Source organism: Nerophis lumbriciformis, linkage group LG33 (assembly GCF_033978685.3).
Source record: "Nerophis lumbriciformis linkage group LG33, RoL_Nlum_v2.1, whole genome shotgun sequence".
Classification (NCBI taxonomy): domain Eukaryota; kingdom Metazoa; phylum Chordata; class Actinopteri; order Syngnathiformes; family Syngnathidae; genus Nerophis; species Nerophis lumbriciformis.
In genome coordinates this window covers 23899075-23918868 of record NC_084580.2, presented here as the reverse complement: position 1 = coordinate 23918868, position 19794 = coordinate 23899075, and the positions used below count along the sequence as shown (strand labels likewise).

Sequence of the window (19794 nt, the reverse complement as noted above, 5' to 3'; positions counted from 1 at the left end):
GCAAGTTTGAAGTATCAATTATCTAAACACAGATTTGTTTGCATATTTTCAGGATGTATATATATATATATACATCCTATATATATATATACATATATACATATATATATATATATATATATATATATATATATATATATATATATATATATATATATATATATATATATATATGTATGAAATACTTAGTGAATTCTAGCTGTCAATATACTCCTCCCCTCTTAACCACGCCCCCAACCGCGCCCCGACCACGCCCCCACTCCCCCCCCCCCCACCTCCCGAAATCGGATGTCTCAAGGTTGGCAAGTATGATCCTGATCATCATTTGGATTCAGCCTTCTTTTGAAGGATTCTTTACTACTGGGAAATTAGGCCTGGTGGAGGTCTGCGGTTTCTATTTTACTGCTGCTGCTCTCACCAGCACACTTGTGTTTGTTGAGTTGGTCCTCATGAGAGAATCTTTCATCACACACACTGCAACTCAACACTTTTCTCCCAGTGTGTGTTCTCATGTGTCTTTTCAGATCTCGACTCCGTGCAACACTTGAATCACAAACAGAACAGGAAAACGTTTTTTCTCCAGTGTGTGTTCTTGTGTGATCTTTCAAACTGGCCTTCCATGCAAAAGATAAGCCACAGATTGAACAAGAAAAAGGTTTTTCTCCGGTGTGTATTCTCGTGTGCTCTTTTATGTTTCCCTTCCTTGTAAAAGATAAACCACAGATTGAGCAGGAAAAAGGTTTTTCTCGTTTGTGTGTTCTTGTGTGATCTTTCATGTGTTCCTTCCTTGTAAAAGATAAGCCACAGATTGAACAAGAAAAAGGTTTCTCTCCAGTGTGTGTTCTCATGTGTCTTTTCATGTTTTCCTTGTGTACAAAACGTGTTCCACACACTGAGCAGGAAAAAGATTTAACTCCAGTGTGTGTTCTCATGTGTGTTTTCAGACGACAATGGTAACTAAAGGTTTTGTCACAGTGAGAACATTTGAAGTGAGTGTTTGTCTTATCATCTTTAGAGTCTTCATCATCAGTGTCAGGAGAGTGTGACGTTGTGTCCTCACTATCTGATAGTGGAGCTAAGAGCTTGTCTGCTTGTGATCCTCCACAGTGGTCTCCATCAGCTTCTGTTGTCATGTGTTGTGTTGAGCTGCTGCTCTTCTCCTCACTTTCACCTTTGACCTCATCATCTTCACTCTTCACAGGGACACCAGTCACTGGGAACTCCGCCAACCATTTAGGCTGACTGATGCTGTGTTCCTCCTCTTCCTCTTTAATGTGCAGCGGCTCTTGGTCCTCCTCTTCCTCTTTAAAGTAGGGGTTCAGTGGGTCCTCCTTTTCCTCTTTAATGTGAGGGGTCAGCGGGTTCTCTTGCTCCTTAAAGTGAGGGGTCAGTGGGTCCTCCTCTTCATTTTTGCTGTGTAAGATCAGTGGGTCCGCCGCTTGACCTTTAATGTGAAGGGTCAGTTTAACACTATGGGTCTGTGGTACCTCTTCTTCCTCTTTAATGTGGTGGGGCTGTGGCTCTTCTTCCTGCTCATGAGGAAGATGTTCTTCTTCGACGTCTGCGGGACAGGAGAAAACAAACATTCCTTAGAAAAGTCCAGCAATGAGACATTGTCCTGCACCAACATATGATCTCACAATCTCATCAGTTTCCCCTCACAGCAGTCAGGGTACTTCCAGCTGACACATGAAGAAGACCTTCAGGGGAATGCCTTCCCAGGCCAACGTCCAATCCACCTTATTCATATAAAAACATCCTAAAAGTCATTCCTGCAATCCTTAATGGTAGACGCTAGGGCTGGGCGATATGGCCTTTTTTTAATATCGTGATATTTTAAGGCCATGTCACGATACACCATATATATGTGGATATTTTGCCTTAGCCTTGAATGAACACTTGATGCATATAATCACAGCAGTATGATGATTCTATGTGTCTACATTAAAACATTCTTCTCCGGTACCTCTGGATTGGCAGACCGGGGTGGTGGTTCCTCTCTTTAAGAAGGGGAACCGGAGGGTGTGTTCCAACTATCGTGGGATCACACTCCTCAGCCTTCCCGGTAAGGTCTATTCAGGTGTACTGGAGAGGAGGCTACGCCGGATAGTCCAACCTCGGATTCAGGAGGAACAGTGTGGTTTTCGTCCTGGTCGTGGAACTGTGGACCAGTTCTATACTCTCGGCAGGGTCCTTGAGGGTGCATGGGAGTTTGCTCAACCAGTCTACATGTGTTTTGTGGACTTGGAGAAGGCATTCGACCGTGTACCCCGGGAAGTCCTGTGGGGAGTGCTCAGAGAGTATGGGGTAACGGACTGTCTTATTGTGGCGGTTCGCTCCCTGTATAATCAGTGTCAGAGCTTGGTCCGCATTGCCGGCAGTAAGTCGGACCCGTTTCCAGTGAGGGTTGGACTCCGCCAGGGCTGCCCTTTGTCACCGATTCTGTTCATAACCTTTATGGACAGAATTTCTAGGCGCAGTCAAGGCGTTGAGGATATCTGGTTTGGTGGATGCAGGATTAGGTCTCTGCTTTTTGCAGATGATGCGGTCCTGATGGCTTCATCTGGCCAAGATCTTCAGCTCTTACTGGATCGGTTCGCAGCCGAGTGTGAAGCGACTGGGATGGGAATCAGCACCTCCAAATCCGAGTCCATGGTTCTCGCCCGGAAAAGGGTGGAGTGCCATCTCCGGGTTGGGGAGGAGATCTTACCCCAAGTGGAGGAGTTCAAGTACCTCGGAGTCTTGTTCACGAGTGGGGGAAGAGTGGATCGTGAGATCGACAGGCGGATCGGTGCGGCGTCTTCAGTAATGCGGAGGCTGTATCGATCCGTTGTGGTGAAGAAGGAGCTGAGCCAGAAGGCAAAGCTCTCGATTTACCGGTCGATCTACGTTCCCATCCTCACCTATGGTCATGAGCTTTGGGTCATGACCGAAAGGACAAGATCACGGGTACAAGCGGCCGAAATGAGTTTCCTCCGCCGGGTGGCGGGGCTCTCCCTTAGAGATAGGGTGAGAAGCTCTGTCATCCGGGGGGAGCTCAAAGTAAAGCCGCTGCTCCTCCACATCGAGAGGAGCCAGATGAGGTGGTTCGGGCATCTGGTCAGGATGCCACCCGAACGCCTCCCTCGGGAGGTGTTTCGGGCACGTCCGACCGGTAGGAGGCCACGGGGAAGACCCAGGACACGTTGGGAAGACTATGTCTCCCGGCTGGCCTGGGAACGCCTCGGGATCCCCGGGGGGAGCTGGACGAAGTGGCTGGGGAGAGGGAAGTCTGGGCTTCCCTGCTTAAGCTGCTGCCCCCGCGACCCGACCTCGGATAAGCGGAAGAAGATGGATGGATGGATGGATACATTAAAACATTCTTCTTCATACTGCATTAATATATGCTACTTTTAAACTTTCATGCAGAGAAGGAAATCACAACTAAAAAAAATCACTATTTTTTTCATACGGTGTTGATCTGGAAATGTTTGCCTCGGCATCTTGATGGTGTGGGCGTGTGGCACCGAACGGAGATGTTGACGTGCGGAGTAAGCACTCTTCATTGACTAGCGGGTGACTTGTCAAATGATGCTACATATTAGCAGTGTAGCCGAGTGTCCTGGGTTCGCCTATACAGTGTACTTATCTAATAAAATAATAAACGGGAGACATTAGAGCAGGTTCGGTAGCCACCGCTTCTTTAATGTCAACATCACACACCTCCTTCCACAACCACACCCACCCTATGTCACAGCCCTACGGCAGCAACTCTGGAGGGACAAAACTCCTCCTCCTTACCTAACACACTCCGGTAACTTAGGACACCCTGAACTGTTTGTTACAGCAGTAATGCTACTTTTTATAGCAACGCTTTCGCCCCACACTTGACAAATTACGGTTGTCTGTTCGACATATTCCCACTTGAAGCCAAACCACCGCCAGACGATGGACCCCCTGCTGTTTTTCTTGGGAAATAATTATTCCTTCAAGGTACGGAAAACAGTCGAAGAGACAGAAAAAAACAGACCTGATTTGACTCGGAAAATGGCGGATTGCTTCCCCATGTGACGTCACGTTGTGACGTCATCGCTCCGAGAGCGAATATTAGAAAGGCGTTTAATTAGCCAAAATTCACCCATTTAGAGTTCGGAAATTGGTTAAAAAAATATATGGTCTTTTTTCTGCAACATCAAGGTATATATTGATGCTTACATAGATCTGGTGATAATATTCCCCTTTAAAGCTGGCAAGGAGCATCCATACACCCACAACACATCTCATCTGATTGTGTTGTTGTGAACGACATCATCCATGTAGGATTAATGTACAAACAAGACAGCAGTCGCAACTTGAGAGTCTCTCTCTCTCTCTCCCTCTCTCTCTCTCTCTCTCTCTCTCTCTCTCTCTCTCTCTCTCTCTCTCTCTCTCTCTCTCTCTCTCGCTCTCTCTCTCTCCTAGTGGCCTCCACACTTCAAGCTGAGAACAGCAGCACACTTCCCCCTTCACAATAAAAGGCCTGACTGTGCTAACAAAATACAGGTTTTAAAAAAGCACCTCACACAAGCATAATGAACTTATTGATGCATTTATACAATTATTATACTTTGACCCAAAATTCTGGTCGAAATTGTCCAAAGATGTATTTCACCAATAAATGCGACAGATTCTGCATTTAACTTAAAAAAAGCACACTCTTTAAAAGGTAGTAAAATAAGTTTAAAAGGTAAAAATGGAACGAAAAATAATTAAAACAAAAAATCTTCATGTCATTGTGTTTTATATTGCCATTGTTACTTAAATTATTTTTTTTTACTATTATTTTACTTGTTGTGATTTATTCGTTACTAAATATCTGTTTATTTGTTTTTTAACTATATTTAAAGTTCAGTTTTGGTACTAAAATAAATACTGGTGTTTTCAAATTAATGAATAATTGTGTAATTACCGTATTTTCCGCACTATTAGCCGCACCTAAAAACCACAAATTTACTCAAAAGCTGACAGTGCGGCTTATAACCCGGTGCGCTTTATATATGGATTAATATTAAGATTCATTTTCATAAAGTTTAGGTCTCGCAACTACGGTAAACAGCCGCCATCTTTTTTCCCCGTAGAAGAGGAAGTGCTTCTTCTTCTACTGTAAGCAACCACCCGCCCCCATAGAAGAAGAAGCGCGCGGGTATTACGTTTCATTTCCTTTGTGTGTTTACATCTGTAAAGACCACAAAATGGCTCCTACTAAGCGACACACTGTGGTTCTAGCTTGCCATGCTAATGGCCAGAAACTTCCACCCATGGTGATATTCAAAAGGAAGACCTTGCCAAAAGAGAACTTTCCAGCCGGCGTCATCATAAAAGCTAACTCGAAGGGATGGATGGATGAAGAAAAGATGAGCGAGTGGTTAAGGGAATTTTACGCGAAGAGGCCGGGTGGCTTTTTTCACGCAGCTCCGTCCATGTTGATATACGACTCCATGCGCGCCCACATCACAGATGGTGTCAAAAAACAAGTGAAGCACACAAATACAACACTCGCCGTCATTCCGGGTGGATTAACCAAAGAACTCCAACCGCTCGATATTGGTGTCAACAAGGCATTTAAAGCGTGACTGCGAACGGCGTGGGAACAATGGATGACCGAAGGCAAACACACATTCACTAAGACAGGGAGACAGCGCCGGACGACATACGCCAACATCTGCCAGTGGATCGTAAATGCCTGGGCGGATATTTCGGTCTCAACTGTGGTCCGAGCTTTCCGGAAGGCAGGATTCACGGAACTGCTGGAAAAACAACAGCGACACTGACTCTGATGACTTCGACGAGACGGAGCCGGCCATTTTGGATCCCGTAATTCGCCCAACTTTTTAATTCGGACACCGTAGGAGAAGAATTCGAGGGATTTATGAATGAAGAATAACTTCAGAAAGTGAGTGTTATGTTTATTTTGTGTGTTGTGACATTAACGTTCGAGCAACATTAAGTTATTGCTATTGCTCTGCACTATTTTGAATTTTACTATGTTTGTGATTGCACATTTGCACATTACCGTACATTTTGGGAGTGAACAGAGTTGTTAGAACGCTGGTTTTTAATATATTATTAAAGTTTAACTGACCTATCTGACTGTTTTTTTGACATTCCCTGTAGCGCAGTTAGATGCGGCTTATAACACGGGGCGGCTTATAGGTGGACAAAGTTTTGAAATATGCCGTTCATTGAAGGCGCGGCTTATAACACGGGGCGGCTTATGGTGCGGAAAATACGGTAATTGTGATTACAATATCAATCAAAATAATGGTGATTATTATTTTTGCCATCATGGTCCAGCCCTAACTGTACCCTTTTTAAACAACAGAGGGTGTAAAACACAATCTATTCTACATGTTTCATTAACTCAACTTTATCTTTCATGCATCTAAAGGATATAAATAGCATTCTATGATGTGTCTTTTTCTATCCATCCATCCATTTTCTACCTCTTGTCCCTTTTGGGGTCACAGGGGGGGCGGAAGGCGAGGTACACCCTGGAAAATTTCGTAAAACCTTTAAACAATTGTTTAAATGTTATCCTAATTAAAAATGTATCCTCCAGTTTGTGGCTATTATAAGGCATATTTCCAGAGGATATGCATTTTACAGCATGTTTTAAAGAGATAGCTTTTAACAAAATGACTTCTGGGTATATTATATTGATCAACTAATTCTTATTTAGGGGGCTTAGTGAGCGGAATAGAGGCGCTCCCATTGACTCCATTGTTAGAATTAGGATAGTTAAGATTTTGCTAACGTTTGTTTGCGACTTAGAATGCATAAAAAATAAAAAGTCTTACATAAGGATTGTGAATGATAGGCAAAATAAATAAAAAGATCAGATCCCCTTTGATAATTTTTCTACATCCTGTGAACGGGTTGATGTTGTGGTGAAAGTGAGAAAATAAATACATGTCGGGAAAATGCAAATTTAATAAAAATGGCTGGCAAACGTTTTAAAACCTGGTTAAAGATTGTTGGCGGTAAACCCAGAGGCATGTGTATATTGTAAAATTATGTTAGAATTAGCTTTATTATTTGGGTTCAGGGGGCCCCGTCATGGGGGCCGCCCCCGGCCCAGCTCTGACTTGTTCCACCACTGGTCATTGTGATTATATTATATATTCCAAATGTCATTTTCTTGTTATTAGTCAAATATAAAGTTAGTAAAGATGTGAGAGTAAGAAGTAAACAAACCTGTTCTGTGTAACACAACTTGATGTTTCTTGAAAACAGCGTCCAGTAGTTGATTATTCTCTTCTTTTGTTCTAGAAAGTTCCGCCTCGTATTCTGCTATCGTTCTTTCTAACACTACAAATATTTCTTCAACGGCAGCAGTTAGTCGCTGATCCACCAACGCTCTCAACATGTGTAATGTAGACATTTTCACACAATCACAACACTTTACTCTCACTCTTGATCTCTACTTAGCGATGTGTTGATAACTTCTGTTAGCAGCTAACAAGCTAAGCTAACTAGCGAGCTAAACTAACTAACAAGCAAAGATAGCAGGAGAAGCGGCACAGTGCTTCTAGCGCATCGAGACGACTTTGTCCTTGAATAAAGAATCAAAGATGTATTTTATACGACGTAAATATTTCAAACTGGAGAACAAATAATAAGACTGACTTATTAGCTTCGTGCTCACGTCTTTTTCCGTCGATATGCTTTCACGACAGTTAGCACGCTTGACGTTACAAGGCAGTGGGACGTCTATGAGCAGTACTGCCTTGTAACGTCAAGTGTGCTAACTGTCGTGAGAGCACATCGACGGAGAAAGAAGGTAGCAGGACGCTAATGAGTCAGTCTTATTATTTGTTCTCCAGTTTGAAATATTTACGACGTATAAAATACATCTTTGATTCTTTATTTAAGGATACAGTCGTCTCGATGCGCTAGAAGCACTGTGCCGCTTCTCCTGCTATCTTTGCTTGTTAGTTAGCTTAGCTCGCTAGTTAGCTTAGCTTGTTAGCTGCTAACAGAAGTTATCAACACATCGCTAAGTAGAGATCAAGTGTGCGAGTAAAGTGTTGTGATTGTGTGAAAATGTGCGAAAGAACGATAGAGAACAAGGCATAACGTTGTCCAACAAAAGAGGAGAAGGAGCGACATTTATCCGGATACATTAGTCTGAGCGCACTTTATCAAGTCTTGTGCTAGCTTAGCTTGCTAGTTAGCTTAGCTTGTTAGCTGCTAACAAAGAGACGCGGACGTTATCAACACATCGCTAAGTAGAGATCAAATGTGAGTGTAAAGTGTTGTGATTGTGGGAAAATGTGCGAAAGAACGATAGCAAAGTATGAGGAGGAACTTTGTCCAACAAAAGAGGAGAAGGAGCGACAACATCAACTACTGGACGCTGTTTTCAAGAAACAACAAGTTGTGTTACACAGAACAGGTTTGTTGACTTCTTACTCTCACATCTTTACTAACTTTATATTTCATTAGTAACACTTCTCTTCAATAGGAAGATGCTTTGTCTTGTGGGGATGATGCAATGCTTTCATTTAGATTCTTCATGAAAACGAGACAGTTTGAGGTTGATGTTCCTCTCAGTTTGTAACAATGTGTGATTGATTGATTGAAGGACTTATGAGAAGTTTGCATAGGAAAGGGTACACTTTCATCATGATACACATTCACTGCTACAAGAAAGTCTGACATGGTTTCACTTGAAATATTTGTTTAACTCACACACAACTATGTAGAAAGTAGCATTTAAAATACAAATATACTGCAAAAAAATTAATGAAAATATAATATAAAATAGGTAAAAGGCTTTGTATATTCCCAGTTACGAGTAGCCACAACCTGTAATATATTTCATTTTTGATAGGGACTTCCACATGTTGGTGGTATAGCAGGCACACGAATTAGAACCTTTTTTGGAGTGAAATCTGGGTTGAATATGATTTACCTCTGGTGTTATAATGGTGAATATATGTTAAAGTATCTAGACAGGTACATGGGTATTTTAGTGGTATGGTGTATCTTGTACACCAGACCAACTGCAAGAAGATGTACTCTGTCACCTACCAAGAGCCTCCCCACGTTAAGGAAATGGTTGGTGGAAAGGTGAGCCCGAGATGGACGGTTGAGTAGAAGTCCAATCATTTTGTTTTGGGCTGTCTGTAGTTAGTTTTTCAGGGCTTTTAAGGCGTCACGGTACCAAACATGAACTCTGTAGTCAAAGTGGGGTTAAATGAGCGCTTGTGTTAGTCTTAAGTGTATTTCTACCCACCAGCGGGGTGATCCTACTATGTAAGAACTAGGGTTGTACGGTATACTGGTATTAGTATAGTACCGCAATACTAATGAATCATATTGGGTACTATGCCGCCTCTAAAAAGTACTACTTCTATGATTGCATCAATATTTTTTAACATCACAACATCATCTTTGGTTTAAAAAAATATATATATTATGTTTATAAACTCAGGAAGTATGTCCCTAGACACATCAGAACTTTGAATATGACCAATGTATGATCCTGTAACTACTTGGTATCAGATTGATACCCAAATTTGTGGTATCATCCAAAACTAATGTAAAGTCTCAAATAACAGAAGAATAAGTGATTATTACATTTTAACAGAAGTGTAGATAGAACATTTTAAAACAGAAAATAAGCAGATATTAACAGTAAATGAACAACTAGATTAATAATCCATTTTCTAACACTTTTCCTTAAAAATGTTGACAAAATAATAGAATATTAATGACACAATATGTTACTGCATATGTCAGCAGACTAAATTAGGAGCTTTTGTTTGCTTACTTACTCCAAAAAGACAAGTTGTCTAGTACGTTCACTATTTTATTTAAGGAAAAACTTGCAATAAGAAACATATGTTTAATGTACCCTAAGATTTTTTGTTAAAATAAAGCCAATAATGCACTTTTTTGTGTTCCCTTTTATTTAGAAAAGTATCGAAATACATTTTGGTACAGGTCTCGGTACCATAATATTGGTATCGGGACAACACTAGTAAGAACATAATTCGTCGGTTGATTCTTTGACTACCTTAGTATTCATTTTTTCCCTGGAGAGATTAATCTCTACGATGCAGCCAAGATAGGTAATCTCATTTTTGTTTGTTATAATATTGTCACCCACTTTGACTGTGAAGTTATTTACTTTTCTGAGGTTAGGAATTGACCCAAAGACCTGTGTACTTGCAAGTACGGAGCGAGTCTTAATGTGCCAGTTTGTCATTGAAAGCCTTGCTAGTCTAGGTCTTGAGGATTCTATCTTTGCTTGTTTTATGGCCATCAGCCTCAGTTCTATGTTCTTTACGGGTACAGAAAATCATGGAATGATCACTTAAGCCGCATACAGTAGTTCCACTTGTGGTGATCTTCGACTGGTCAGAAGTAACAACGAGGTCTATGAAGGTTTAAAAGGACTCACTCACCCTGGTAGTTTGCTTAATGAGCTAAGTGAGGCAATGTTGGTGGCACAGCTTAGTGAAGGTTTTAAAAATGAGTGCATCCTTTCAGGACATATCTGTGTTCCAGTCCCCAAGAAGATGTAAACCTGTATCAACATGTTTACACAAAACTCACACACTCACTAAATACATTTTATACTGTAATCAAATCTAATTAAAGTTATAATTTCACTTACTGATTCTGACCTACATGCATCAATAAGTGAAAGTAAACATTTATTTCCAATAACCAAAGTAGTCAACACTAGATTTATTAAAAGAACATAAAGGTGACTGACTTTCCTTCAGCGTGTCGTAGATGGTCTCCAATTCCTAAAGAGGAATTGTTGATGGAGATACTCCATAAAACACCACTTAGTAAAACATGTTTTTGTTAAAAGTTCCTTTTGGCCCAGCCAACAAAATGACCACAAAAAAGTATTTTGCATGATGACAAAAACATACCATGAATGTTTTTTTAAGTGATTTTGGAATTAGGTTCTTTTTATTTCCATGATATTGAAGTCATGGTAATGACTATGTCAATATTTACACACTTTACATCAGTGAAGTTAAGAATGCCTCAATCAATGCTGCCTCGTACTTATAAAAACTTTTAAAATTGCCCCCCATCAAATTTCCAAGTCTGTGTTTGTACTCACTGTACCACTTTTGAATTAATTTGAGGAAAAAAGGAGGTATTTCTGTGTTTTTATTGGTTGTTTTGCTACACACTTTTAACACAACACAGGAAATAACACAAATAATGTCACTGTGTTAACAGTGTCAGTCCAAAACTATTTATATTCTCTCTTTATCTTTTTTACTTATTTACCCAACAGACGTCCAGCAGCCCCCTCACATTAAAGAGGAAGAGGAGGAGCCACAGCCCCCCCACATTAAAGAGGAAGAGGAGGAAGTGTGGATCACTCAGGAGGAAGAGTCTCTTCTAGGGCAGGAGGAGGCTGATCTCAGCAAGTTTCCACTGACTGTTGTCTCTGTGAAGACTGAAGAGCATGAAGACAAACCACCTGAGTCCTCACAGCTTCATCACAGTCCAAGTAAGCACATATCATTTTATTCTCAGGGCATTCAATCCATCACAACTGGACTGTTCACTTTGTCTTAGAAGACGTTTGTCCTCTCATCCAAGTAGGCTTCATCACTTCATGCTCATAGAGTTAAAGTCTTAAATCTAATCACTGGAATTTAGAGGGGAACTGCACTTTTTTTGGGGAATTTTTTTCTATCGTTCACAATCATTATAAAAGACATGACAGTGGATATAAAAAAAAAAAAAAATCATATTCTAACTAGGGCTGAGCGATATGGCCTTTTATTAATATGTGGATATGTTTAGGCCATGTGACGATACACCATATATATGTGGATATTTTGCCTTAGCCTTGAATGAACACTTGATGCATATAATCACAGCAGTATGATGATTCTATGTGTCTACATTAAAACATTCTTCTTCATACTGCATTAATATATGCTACTTTTAAACTTTCATGCAGAGAGGGAAATCACAACTAAAAGTGTATTTATTAAAGAGTTATTAAGCAGTGGCACAAACATTCATGTCATTTCCAAAACAGAAAGTGCAAGATTGTCAGAGACATTTTAAAACAAGCTATTAGTGCACTTTTGTGCATGATGTCACTAAGATGACATATCAAAACAACACTAAATTAAAGTGCACTTTTTGTATGGAACGCCACTACAATAGTTTAAAACAAATAAAGTGCACTTTTGTGCATGATGTCACACAAGATATTTCAATAAGTGTCAAATAAAAATGAGCTGCATAATAGGAAATCAAATAGTGTATGTCCTTCACTATGTGGTAGGTTCATGCGGACGTTATCTCCTTCTGTTGTTGACTAGTTGATGTGGAAATGGTTGCTTGGGCATTTTGTGGGTGTGGCACTGAACGGAGATGTTGACATGCGGAGTTTTAAGCACTCTTCATTCTCTAGCGGGTGACTTTTCAAATGATGCTACACATTAGCAGTGCTGCTACTTTTTGTAGCAACGCTTTTGCCGCATACTTGACATAGTACTGTTGTCTGTTCAACATCTTCCCGCTTGAAGCCAAACCACCGCCAGACGATGGACCCCGTGCTGTTTTTTGGGGGGAATTAAATATTCTTTAATTTGTTACCAGATTCGCACCTTCTTTTTCTTGTATTACCACTAGCACCACTCCGTTAGCACCACAGCTAACATTACCGTGCCGCTACCTGTCTGCTCCGTGAGAGCGTATGACGTTGCACACGTGACAGTTTGTGACGTATGTAAGAAGGTGCGCTTGTTTTATGTCTCTGTGAGAAGGAGAGACAAGAAAGAGTGAGAAGAGCCTGTAGTGTAATGCCTGCAGCTAAAAGCAACTGTGTGAGAACGTACACTCCAATATCACCATATAGTCATTTTCTATATCGCACAGAGACAAACCCACGATATATCGGTTATATTCCATATATCACCCAGCCCTAATTGTAACTCATAAATGTAAATAAAAGTCCACTTGCAATGGAGCCAATGGGAGGTCCTCTATAACCATCCAAAATACACCAACGATACTCCATTTGCATTTTGTGGCTTGAATATCGACCAAGTGTTAGTTAAGTTGAGTTTAGTTGAGTTTGAGTTTATTTTGAACATGCTTGCATACAACATGATACATCACACATGCATGCATGCATACAACATGATACATCACACATGCATGCATACAACATGATACATCACACATGCATGCATACAACATGATACATCACACATGCATGTATACAACATGATACATCACACATGCATGTATACAACATGATGCATCACAATTTCCAGTTTGTCTTTTCAACATGTTGGAAAAGGAGTAGGAAGAAGCAGAGCTTGTTTAATCCTACCCCTTTTCCTTTACATAACAGTTGCTAAAACTTTTGTTCACTTCCTGTTCTCAATTTATTCACAATATACTCCATAAGTAATCACAATAAAAATAAATATAATACTCGGTGAAGTAAGTTATATTTCATATGGTGAGATGAGTAAGATTATCTTGAAAATAAACGGATGAATGGATGAAAACATTTGAGAATGTTTATCTTCTTCTTTGTACTTTGTAAACACTTTAAGTGTGAAGAGTTTCTTGAAGTGGATTATATTAGTACATTGTTTGATTTATTTCTTAATCCATTCCATCATTTAATTCCACATACTGATATACTGAAGGTCTTAAGTGTTGTACGTGCGTACAAATGTTTTAAATTAAATGTTCCTCTAAGATTATATTTCTCCTCTTTTGTTGAGAAGAATTGTTGTACATTCTTGGCTAGCAGGTTATAGTTTGCTTTGTGTATCATTTTAGCTGTTTGCAAATTCACTATGTCCACCGGGTTGAACTCCAACGTGCAGGTTCTGAGCCGGGGGGGCAACAAGAATTGCCACCCCAGCCCGTCGCCTCTCACTGCTGGCAACGCCAGAGTGAAAGAGAGTCCAGCCCCTCTCGAGAGAACTGGTTCCAGAGCCCTTGCTGTGCGTCAAAGTTAGTCCAACTATATCTAGCCGGAACTTCTCCACCTCACGCACTAGCTCAGGCTCCTTCCCCCTCCAGCGAGGTGACGTTCCACGTCCCAAGAGCTAGCTTCTGTAGCCGAGGATCGGACCGCCAAGTGCCCTGCCTTCGGCTTCCGCCCAGCTCACATTGCACCCGACCACTATGGCCCCTGCTATGGGTGGTGAGCCCATTGGAGGGGGAACCCACGTTGCCTCTTCGGGCTGTGCCCGGCCAGGCCCCATAGGGACAGGCCCGGCCACCAGGCGCTCGTCATCGTGCCCCACCTCCGGGCCTGGCTCCATAGGGGGGCCTTGGTGACCCGCGTCCGGGCGAGGGAAATCTGGGTCCTTCGTTTGTATTTTTCTTCAGCATTCGAACTGCTCTTTGTCTGATCCCTCACCTCAGACCAGTTTGCCTTGGGAGACCCTACCAGGGGGACATGAAGCCACCGGACAACATAGCTCCTAGGATCATTGGGACACGCAAACTCCTCTACCATGATAAGGTGGCAGCTCAGAGAGGAGTGTATATATATATATATATACATATATATATACTTTTTTAAAATTCATTTTGGCCAAAGGGGGCACATTTCAATTTCTTACATACACTTGCTATTACATATGTTGACTAGAGGAGAAGCACTCACAATTTTTTACACACTTGTTATTTCATATGTTGACCAGAAGGGGAGCACTTTTAGAACCGACACAGAGTCAATTTGAAAAATTCCTCCTTTTTGGGACCACCCTCATTTTGATAGATGTCACCAGCAGGGGTGCAAATGAGACATTCTCTATTAGATGCAATGTTATTGGGACCATGATTTATGTCATCACTTGTTCACACCTCCTCATATGGAAGGTCATTTTCCTTGTTGGTGTCTCCAAGAAGGGTAGAAATACAAGAACAAATACATGAATGCATACAGTGGAGTGCGGGGACCCCTAGAGGTAGTTGTAAGGTGTCCCCAGCTAAATGACAGATAGTTAACAGCAATGGACCCTCACTGGGTCCATTTCTACACTCTCAGTTACATTAACATTGATATTATACATGCAGGCCAATAGATAGAAATGCTGTTAAATGGAACTTTGATGTGGCAAGCTACTTTTGCAGTGTAGCTTGCTACAATTCTCTGAGGATAGCTTAGCTACATTTAATTGAGAGTAACTTGTAGCTTAGCTTACTACATTGTCCAGGTAGCTTGCCCATCAATCTCTATTTGGCCTAGCTCACATGTCAATAGTTTGAATACTGCAAACTTCAATACAGTAACACCTCATTTGTTCTGCAGACGTCCAGCAGGTGTCAGCGGGGAGTCATGAAGAGGAGTGGCACACCAGTGTGGGACAGAAGGAGCTACAGGCCCCCTCCCACATTAAAGAGGAGCAGCTTCATGATGAAGATGAAGCTCAGTCCTTACAGCTTCATCACAGTCAAAGTGAGGAGAACAGAGGGGCGGAGCTTGTAAGTCAACACATCACAGAAGCTGATGGAGAGCATTGTGAAGATTTAAAGTCAGAACCAGACAGCGTCTTTGCTCCACTGTCAGACATGGACCACATGATGTCAGACTCTTCTGATCACAGTGACCACATCCAAAAACCTTTGGAGAGTAAAAATGAGTCTAAAGGTGATACGAGACATCACACTAACAACAAACACTTTGACTGCTCTGAATGTGGGAAATCATTTAGAAAGAAGAGCAATTTTAGAGAACACATGAGAATACATACTGGAGAGAAACCTTTTACTTGCTCGGTTTGTAAGAAGAGTTTCTCCAGAAAGCTTGACATGACCGCACACATGAGAACACACACTGGGGAGAAACCTTTTGCTTGCTCAGCTTGTGCTAAAAGATTCAACACTAAGTATGAACTTATTATACACATGAGAGCACATACTGGAGAGAAACCTTTTACCTGCTCTGTTTGTGAGAAGAGTTTCTCCAGAAAATATCACATGACCACACACATGAGAACACACACTGGGGAGAAACCTTTTTCTTGCTCAGCTTGCGTTAAAAGATTCAACACTAAGCCCGGGATTATATCACACATGAGAACACACACTGGAGAGAACCCTTTTCCGTGCTCTGTTTGTAAGAAGAGTTTCTCCACAAAGCAAAACATGACCACACACATGAGAACACACACTGGAGAGAAAGCCTTTGTGTGATAAAACATTCAGGTTTAAGAATCAGGTCAGTAGACACAAGTGTGTAGCAGTCATGGAAGCTGCAGGGATTTAAAATGTGCAAAATGTAGTTTAAAAACCCAGCATGTTTAATATGAATGTATAATTGATGTTGTATGTAGTGCTTCTCATCTTCTAGTCTTATATGTTGTCCTGTAGTTACTTTTTAAAGGGGAACATTATCACCAGACCTATGTAAGCGTCAATATATACCTTGATGTTGCAGAAAAAAGACCATATATTTTTTTAACCGATTTCCGAACTCTAAATGGGTGAATTTTGGCTAATTAAACGCCTTTCTAATATTCGCTCTCGGAGCGATGACGTCACAACGTGACGTCGCATCGGGAAGCAATCCGCTATTTTCCTCAAACACCGGGTCAAAACAGCTCGTTATTTTCCGTTTTTTCGACTGTTTTCCGTACCTTGGAGACATCATGCCTCGTCGGTGTGTTGTCGGAGGGTGTAACAACACGAACAGGGACGGATTCAAGTTGCACCAGTGGCCCAAAGATGCCAAAGTGGCAAGAAATTGGACGTTTGTTCCGCACACTTTACCGACGAAAGCTATGCTACGACAGAGATGGCAAGAATGTGTGGATATCCTGCGACACTCAAAGCAGATGCATTTCCAACCATAAAGTCAAAGAAATCTGCCGCCAGACCCCGAATGAATCTGCCGGAGTGTGTGAGCAATTCAGGGACAAAGGACCTCGGTAGCACGGCAAGCAATGGCGGCAGTTTGTTCCCGCAGACGAGCGAGCTAAACCCCCTGGATGTCTTGGCTCACAACGTCCCTTATGCCACCGAAGATGATCAAGAGAAGAATGTCGACCCTAGCTTCCCTGGCCTGCTGACATCAACTCCAAAACTGGACACATCAGCTTTCAGGAAAAGAGCGCGGATGAGGGTATGTCTACAGAATATATTAATTGATGAAAATTGGGCTGTCTGCACTCTCAAAGTGCATGCTGTTGCCAAATGTATTTCATATGCTGTAAACCTAGTTCATAGTTGTTAGTTTCCTTTAATGCCAAACAAACACATACCAATCATTGGTTAGAAGGCGATCGCCGAATTCGTCCTCGCTTTCTCCCGTGTCGCTGGCTGTCGTGTCGTTTTCGTCGTTTTCGCTTGCATACGGTTCAAACCGATATGGCTCAATAGCTTCAGTTTCTTCTTCAATTTCGTTTTCGCTACCTGCCTCCACACTACAACCATCCGTTTCAATACATGCGTAATCTGTTGAATCGCTTAAGCCGCTGAAATCCGAGTCTGAATCCGAGCTAATGTCGCTATAGCTTGCTGTTCTATGCACCATGTTTGTTTGTGTTGGCATCACTATGTGACGTCACAGGAACATGGACGGGTGTTTATAACGATGGTTAAAATCAGGCACTTTGAAGTTTTTTTTAGGGATATTGCGTGATGGGTAAAATTTTGAAAAAAACTTTAAAAAAAAAAAGCCACTGGGAACTGATTTTTAATGGTTTTAACCCTTCTGAAATTGTGATAATGTTCCCCTTTAAGGACTTCAACACAAAATGTATGCATCTTTTCTAACGGCCACTGAGGGGCAGTAGAGGTAACTATTCCAGCAAGGTTTTACAAAGTGTTTTTTTTTGCAAGGTGTGACTCAAATTGCCTACCTGGTCTGTGTGACTACACTCTGGCAACCCATGTTGTCTGATATAGTCCTCAAACATACATGTTGCTACTGTAAAGGCACGCTGGAAAAGGTTGACATAGCGTGTAAAGTAGTCCCTAACCACAAGTACACACCTGTTGCCCTGAGATGTAACAGGTAACTCAGTAATTTTCATAGCGGCAGATCCTATCATGTTGAAATGTACCATCTTTATCTTTCATGATGGTCACTGCGGTTAAGCGGCTCTTTTGATTGATTGATTGAGACTTTAATTAGTAGATTGCACAGTACAGTACATATTCCGTACAATTGACCACTAAATGGTAACACCCCAATAAGTTTTTCAACTTGTTTAAGTCGGGGTCCACGTTAATCAATTCATGGCACAAATATATACTATCAGCATAATACAGTCATCACACAAGTTAATCATCAGAGTATATACATTGAATTATTTACATTATGTACAATATTTATAATCCGGGGGTGTGATGAGGAGGGTTTAGTTGATATCAGCACTTCAGTCATCAACAATTGCATCATCAGAGAAATGGACATTGAAACAGTGTAGGTCTGACTTAGTAGGATATGTACAGCGAGCAGAAAAACATAGTGAGTTCAGAAAGCAAAGGAACAAGTATATACATTTGATTATTTACATTTGGTTATTTACAATCCGGGGAGGTGGGATGTGGAGGGGGGAGGGTGTTAGTCAAGGGTTGAAGTTGACTGGAGGTGTTCTTTTAGTGTGGTTTTGAAGGAGGATAGAGATGCACTTTCTTTTACACCTGTTGGGAGTGCATTCCACATTGATGTGGCATAGAAAGAGAATGAGTTAAGACCTTTGTTAGATGGGAATCTGGGTTTAACGTGGTTAGTGGAGCTCCCCCTGGTGTTGTGGTTATGGCGGTCATTTACGTTATGGAAGTAGTTTGACATGTACTTTGGTATCAGGGAGGTGTAGCGGATTTTATAGACTAGGCTCAGTAAAAGTTGTTTTACTCCGTCCTCCACTCTGAGCCAGCCCACTTTGGAGAAGTGGGTAGGAGTGAGGTGTGATCTGGGGTGGAGGTCTAAAAGTAACCTGACTAGCTTGTTCAGGGATGTTTGGAGTCTAGATTTGAGCTTGGATCAAGCGTCCAGTCAATGTTTGGCTTTACCGTGTCTAATTTCACATTTCACTTTCCTTTTCTTGGATGCTTTGCCACCAGAAGATTCAGCCTCACACTTTTCCCCTCCTCCCACTTTTAGTACTTTGGCCACAGCGAGTCAATCACATGACTTGTTTCAGCTTTAGTTTTTACTTCCTGATCCAACCCTGGCTTGGAATTTAACCCTGGCTTGGAATCTAACCCATGCAAGGCAGAACTGCCAAATGTGGCTGACTATCATAAACAAAAATAAAACTATAAAATGTGTGAAGTCAGCACAAAGCGTCAGATGGACAGAACAAATGTGCCAAAGTCAAAGTTTCTTCTGCTTGGAGACGGCACATATGTAACATTAACATACACACCTTGATGACTTACCCACTAGATTTCTAAAGTCTGTTCTGAGCAGTTTGTCCTTCATCTAGTTAACGTCTCACTTCAGACTGGAACATTTCCAAAGGCCTTAAAGGGGCTGTTAGCAACATTTACACAGATGTCTAGAGGGCGCTAACTTTCCAATTTATTTCACACAGCATATCCCTCCTTCTTTCAGCTTCTAGGCCGTAATGGTGTAACTACATACGTACGTAACACATGCATTAGCTTTGGGTGCTGTTAGCTAATAATAGCGATTTGGATAGTTAGCGGTAGCTAACTCTCTTATCTATCTTAACAATAACATGATTGCAAATTGTTTGTTTCCTCTCTTGGACTGCTTTTGTACGTGTGCACCTGCCTCTGCATGTACGTGTTGACGAGACAGGGTGAGTGACCGCCGTAAACACCAATCAT

At 41.5% G+C, this 19794-nt stretch overlaps 4 protein-coding genes across 9 annotated transcripts in view; 2 read left to right on the top strand and 2 right to left on the bottom strand.

Annotated features, from left to right (window-relative positions):
* LOC133575696 (uncharacterized) overlaps positions 1–19794 on the bottom strand; it is a 459465-nt gene that overhangs the window by 79423 nt on the left and 360248 nt on the right. The window lies entirely within an intron of this gene.
* Positions 1–19794, top strand: part of LOC133575736 (major histocompatibility complex class I-related gene protein-like) — a 222947-nt gene that overhangs the window by 128857 nt on the left and 74296 nt on the right. The gene's annotated exons all lie outside the window — the stretch shown is intronic.
* The window catches only part of LOC133575710 (major histocompatibility complex class I-related gene protein-like), a 55978-nt gene that overhangs the window by 22234 nt on the left and 13950 nt on the right, over positions 1–19794 (top strand). For 2 of the 3 annotated variants that reach the window (XM_061928491.2, XM_061928490.2), the window contains exon 2: positions 11288–11506. In XM_061928491.2, the coding sequence (XP_061784475.1) occupies positions 11288–11506 (219 nt within the window). Of the gene's footprint in view, positions 1–11287; positions 11507–15301; positions 16683–19794 lie in introns of those variants that run through there. The other variant, XM_061928492.2, reaches the window with a different exon arrangement.
* LOC133575734 (uncharacterized) lies at positions 292–7667 on the bottom strand. Its single transcript, XM_061928538.1, has 2 exons — positions 7213–7667; positions 292–1561 (listed from the first exon to the last, which is right to left on the bottom strand). Exons 1-2 carry the CDS (start codon positions 7397–7399, stop codon positions 369–371), a joined length of 1380 nt encoding a protein of 459 aa, XP_061784522.1. The 5' UTR covers positions 7400–7667; the 3' UTR covers positions 292–368.